The sequence below is a fragment of the Chrysemys picta genome, chromosome 14, assembly GCF_011386835.1.
Source record: "Chrysemys picta bellii isolate R12L10 chromosome 14, ASM1138683v2, whole genome shotgun sequence".
NCBI lineage: Eukaryota > Metazoa > Chordata > Testudines > Emydidae > Chrysemys > Chrysemys picta.
In genome coordinates this window covers 5,002,725-5,008,724 of record NC_088804.1, presented here as the reverse complement: position 1 = coordinate 5,008,724, position 6,000 = coordinate 5,002,725, and the positions used below count along the sequence as shown (strand labels likewise).

Here is a 6,000-nt window from a genome sequence, read left to right as displayed (position 1 = left end):
GGTCAAGGATGGATATAGAACCCCACACAAGTACTGTGGTGCAGATCAGTACAAATAAGGAGAAATGGTGAGGTGAAAGGTTAGTGGGGGACAGACTGCTTCACAAGTTGAGAGAGGTTTGAGCTTTTTTGAAAGAAAAAATGCTGTGGCGAATCATGTTACTTCAAACTTTTCCTTGGATAGGACCATTGCCAGAGACGCTGTGTTTCACCCAAATACAGTATCTTTAGACAAAGGAGTGAAAAGCTTTCCTTGGGTCAAAGTCAAATAAATCCTTCACATGAGGTCAGTTTGGGGCTCCTGTCAGCCAACCAAAGCAGAGCACAGCTTAGTGCTTTCCCAAGTAAGCTCCCTCTCCCTGTCCATGATGGGACCAGACAGCACCCTTCATCCTAAAGTACAGTTATAGCCACACCCAAGGTTATGGCATTGCACTTTGGCTGCACTGTCACACTGAAGGCAGCCTCAATTCTAGTCACTCTTTTGGGACCAACTGGAGATTGGATAATGTGAGTCCGAGGCTGAACAACTGTCAAATGAGCACAGATTAACAGGACCCCCTCCCCAAATCATAAGACCCATCGCTGTTAAGGTGACATGTGAAAGCTGGTAGATGTGAGAAATAATGGAACAGTGTCCTTTGGAGGAAGCTCACACAGACAATGCAGTCTGAAAGCAGCTACCGGTCATTGCAAATAGGATTCGGGAGGAGAAGTCACATCTACCGCAGGTAGGGAGATCCAAGAGCTTTGGTAACAAGAACTTCAGCCTGTACGATGTCATTGTGGTGAGGAGTCTAAACTTCCCTTAAGAGTGGGCTAAGCACCATAACCCAATAAACTCAGCTTGCCGGCAGTGCACTGGTGTGAGCGGCAAGGAGGTCTGCATCCCCTCTAGCAGCTGAGTTGGTAGGTTGAGATATTTCACACCCAATGGCGGGAACGTTCCAGTAAAGCTGAGCTGTTCTCAACTCTTCCCCGGTCTAGTTTTTCCAGTGTTAGGACCCAGGCATAATCTAGGCTCTGGTTTCTTGGCTTGAGCCCAAGCAAGCAACATTTGTTAAAGAAAACCTTTATTGATTAACACATTGGTCACAGGTACAATCATAACAAGCCATCATCATACAGTAGAGCGTCTACTGAATGTAGAGTCTTACTCCACACAACTCTTCACCTGACTTAAATTGACCCACAAGGCTATTGCTTTACATAGGCTGCACCCTACAATTTTCAAGACGTTTTCCCCTGTAAGCACATAGATTTCCCGCCACGAAGCATTTTGTAAGCTCTGTATCATTCAATGACTGGAGCAGGTTTTTTCCATTTTCTTCTGATAAGTCAGATAACTGCTGGTGGCACATTTTCATGTTTACATCTAGTGGACAGAAAACTCGCGACCCAGAGGTATTCCAAGGAGGGTCCCATTTGGAGCAATGTTAGAGCATCAAGAGATAAAGAGGTCACCCTATTTCTGTAGTGAGCAGCGCAATGGTCTTCCAGTCCATTCACAAGAGAGCAGCTCTGGCTTAATAGTGAATACAGAGCTAGGTGGTCAAACACCCAACACTGCTTATTGCACACAACTGAAGATGTTTAAAGTCTGTGGTGCAGACTAGCTTAGAAATTCTTCCCCTCCAATTTGAGTTAGGGTTAGAACCCATTTTTTTCAGCCAAGACAATTCTAGATAGCCGTCCAAGGCAGCTACAACTGCAGTACATAGGTGCCACCAAGGGGAAGGTTCTTAAACTATAAAGTCAGTTATTCCAGGGTTGGAGGCAGATGTTCAAAACAAGTTATTCAGTGCGAACAGAAGCCAGTCATTCCCTTCTTAGGGACAAGGAAGATGCTTTTCCTTTTCCCACCTTCTAGTCAACATGTGATGTTCCATAAGGACAAGATGGGTTATCTGTAAGAATCACATTTGGGGAATTTTCTTAAGGCATCTTTTTAATATGGCTATTAACACTGCTAATATTAAGGCCAACATGACATTCCAGCTAAGCATGGTACCATGAGAGGATCCCAAAAGTCTCATCCAGGGCGGGCAGGGCAAGACAGACTTTTTGGAATGAGAATCTTGGGTTTATAGAATGCATCCTTCTCCCCACCTAGAGTAGTTAAGAGGGTCAGCAACATCTCCTCTCCTCCTCCTCCCTCCAGGCAGTGCCCTACATTTGTACGGGGCTATTTCAGAATTCACTCCAACACTTGCAGTGAGATATGGGCAGCAGTGCAGGAGCGATGGAATAAATGGCTTCTTTAAAGCAGTCCTTGAGCTAAAGTAGTAACTAAGAGACAGCAAGTGTCTTCCCCCTTATCCTGAGCACAGTGAATGAGCTGCAGCCTCTCAGAAGCATTTTATGTAGCATTGGCTTCTATGGGAAGTAGAACTGGCACTTGTGTCTTCTCTAGATAGGAAGCCAGGGCTGAACGACCAAGGGGAAGAAACTTATAGGCAAGAAACCTCCTCGGGCAGCCGATTGCTCCCTTCTCTGAATTTCAGGTTGTTAAGAGTAAGAGGGGAGTTTGTGAAATAATGGTCAGACTAACATTGATAGGAAGCATCACTCCTTTAGCCTAGTAATTAAGTAGCTCACTTGCAAGAGCAAGTTATAGAGTTGGATGCTGAGGGGTCTGTGGGTTTAGTGGGCAGGATCTTTCTACAAAACAGATTAGATTAGAGCCAGCCTCCTTTCTCTTTCTCATTTGAGAATGGACTGGAAGAAGATGGGTCTAAGGTCTAATAGCAGAGGGGAGGGATTCCCATTCTGAGATCAAAAAGCAACAGCTTTGCTTGATAGCAGTAGCCCCTGACCATGAAGAATGGCCCTTTTGTATACAAGGGTCTTTCTGCTAAAGACTAATCCTTCTATTCCAGGATTAACAGAACATTGTGATGCTATTTCTAGAGCAGAGAAGCAGTAATAGGAAATTAACAGTCTGTTACTTTTATTCCTTGTTGCCCATTTATAATTGAGGTGAACAGCAAGTTAGAGTGGAACAAAGACAGTGCGGTTAGCACGTCAATGAGAGAGCCCAAGGACTGTTTTCAGGAGAGCTCAACTCCCATTTAGGGACCAAAATACGTGACCAAATCTTCAAGAGAGCTGAGCACACTGGGTACTGAGCTCTCTTGGAAACCTGGCCGTAAGTGTCACCATAGGAGCAGCTGAGTTCTGTGCACTTTTGAAAATCTGGACCCATCAGGTTAGTCAGCCGTAAGTGACGTGAATGATGCAATCTATTTAATGTGGCATCTTTTACTATGAAAAATCTAGAAATACTTGAATATAGGAATCCCTTCCCCAATGAAAAGCGGCCCCCTCTGGGGTGGCACGCGGCAGCTGACTGCATATCAACAAGAACACTACATACTGGTTTAGAACAGAGTTTGAATGCATACCCAATTCAAACCACAGGGGAAGTTCAGAGGCTGAATGTAGTTACTAGAGTGGGAATTTGGCTAGGACATTGGAATTAAATGCAATTTTGAGACGAGGGGGACATGCAAAAAAACAAAGTTCTATAGCCAATTCAGAAAGCTGGAGGCTACATTTCCCAGAGCAGTAGAACACAGAGGAAATACAGTTGGCATATTTAGCTGGAAGGACTTAGCGATGACTGACACCACAGCAAGTGTTATGACAGACATGTAACTAATACATATTGCCATGATTGTCAACTTTGTGCATTACCTTCTGTCTGTTCTCCATAAAATAAAGACTAAGAAAAAGCTTAAACAACTGAAGTCTGACTTTTTACAGAGCACATGAAAATATGAGCCACAAGCCTCCACCTTTGGCTGCTGAAGGGGGAGGGAGAGAGGAAGAGATCTATGGCCAAGGCATATTTGGACCGATGTTCAGCTGCAAGAGACGTGATGGGAGTGTGCAGCTAAACGAAAGGGTTAGGTGGGTTTTCAGGTTTGTACGTGTTTGCTCAGCCAGGTAGACACAGGAAATCCAAAGAACTGACAGACTATGGTTATGCACTCAACAGCCAAGTCATTAAAACAATTTAAACTGTTAAGAAAATCTCATGGTTTTATTATTGTATAATGTAGCATTGAGACATCTGAACAAATCAGTATCTGGGCTGTACAGGCTGCTGTTCTTTCCTTTCGTTTCTTTGGGTTACTAGAGCAACTGGTCAGTACATAAAGACACAACCTTTTGCATTATGGATCCTTTCCAAGGCATGCTGGTACAACACACATTTCTCTTGTCAAATGCAGCTAAGTCTAACTTCCAAACATCATGCACAAGAAACTCATCTAGTGACACAACGTAAACTTGGCAGAAGGGCAGGTCATGGATCTTGCTCGCTCGCTCACTGCAGTGTTGCAGGTTTGTGTATGATATTTGGAATGTTCCGTGAGTGTGAATATATCAGTAAAGGAGAGGAGAAAGAGAAAGCACAGGTGCCTTGGGGGTACCAGCTCAGCCGTAGTTGTGCAGTGCTAGCCTGAACATGTCATTGGTGCAAACCCAGGCATCATTGATGTTCTTTAATATAAATATCTGGTGGAATCCTATGATAGGATCTTCGTCAGCCTATGGAGAGAGGGGGGAAAAAAGATTTTAAATACATCTTCACTATGTCAAATATATTCAAACACACGTGGAAACAAGATTCACCAGCTGATTCCGACAGTGAGGTCATGCTCTACAATGTACCTTACACCTCCCAACAATACCATTCACCTTTAAGATAGCCAGGGATTTCTCCTCTTAGATGCTCACACCATATTTTCAATTCAGTGACGTAGGATTTCCTCAGTGCAGCTTACCTAAAGCCAGAGTTTCTCTAAAGCCACTGGAGATTTAGCACAGATTTATTATTGTTACAGCAGCACTTGCCTCCTACAGATAAAGATGCAACTGCACTCACACAAACTGGTGGTTTCAGCAGTTCTATTTATTCTGGCCCCAAAAGAATAGCCCAGCAACAAACTGAAATAGTCATTTGGTTAAGTGTAAAAAAGCCATATGAAAGTCAACGAAGTAATGCATTATGTTAAAATAAACCACAATCTGGTAAGAAGTTAGTTTGTGATGTAACTGCCGTGCTGGGGGCTGGCCTCAGAAGGGAGTTTCCATGGAAGTCAGCAGCAGTAACATGGCCTAAAGATGTAGCACCCTGGTGATTTAGGGAGAAGGTTCCAGAGGGTGGACCACGCGGAGCTGACTGGTTACAAGTTACTAACTCTTCTCTTTGTTTCCAGTTGCTAGTCTACATTAAGAAAAGCTAAATACGTGAAGTGCCATCATAATATTACTTTTCCATGTAAGCAATTGCTGGAGTTGCCATGGGATGTCCTGGGATGACGAATGAGGTGTTAAGTATCCATGAGGATCTTTATAAGATGTGGTTTACATTAAAATGTTTCAAAAACCCAGATTTGGGGTATTTAATGCCAGGTTATAAATAATCAGTAACTGAAACTGTTCGTTTGGAAGGCACTACGCTCAGCCTACACACATAATGCTCTGCCCACCACAACCTCAAGAACTTTGGCTAAGTCTTGCAGTCACGTATACCTGTCTTCAGCAGCACTGCTCCTGACCAGGTTGATGGGTCACTTCAAGGTGACCCAAGACCCAACCCAGGGCCAAGTGAAGAACCAAACTAGACTCTCCAACTCAAAGCCCATACCACATGCTTTAAGAACTATGTGTTTGTTAGTATGAGAAATCTTTGGAACAGAAACATGCAAGTATTCTTCAGAAAGTGACTTAATACAGCTTTAACCAGACAGGCCAATGGTTCCCTAAGAACCTATTCCCATCTCACAAGAGATGGAACATTCTGTGGCCTCGTACGAGTGATTTCCATCTCTTCTCCAAAGGTTTATAGATATATTTTAGAGCTGCCACAAACAAAAGTTGACACCACTGCTCCATTCTTCAAGATATAAGAGTCTGTATCTTCCCCAACCAATAGCCATGGATCGAGAGCATCAGATAAAATTGCTTTGGCAGGTCTGCAACTCAATATTAA

The 6,000-nt window shown here is 43.5% G+C and overlaps 1 protein-coding gene across 6 annotated transcripts in view; it reads right to left on the bottom strand.

Annotated features, from left to right (window-relative positions):
- Positions 1-1,055: 1,055 nt before the first annotated feature.
- Positions 1,056-6,000, bottom strand: part of NUTF2 (nuclear transport factor 2) — a 59,897-nt gene continuing 54,952 nt past the window's right edge. For all 6 annotated transcript variants that reach the window (XM_042860257.2, XM_065567539.1, XM_005310106.5 and 3 more), the window contains one exon: positions 1,056-4,553. In XM_042860257.2, the coding sequence (XP_042716191.1) occupies positions 4,440-4,553 (114 nt within the window). In that variant the 3' untranslated portion in view covers positions 1,056-4,439. The remainder of the gene's footprint in view (positions 4,554-6,000) is intronic.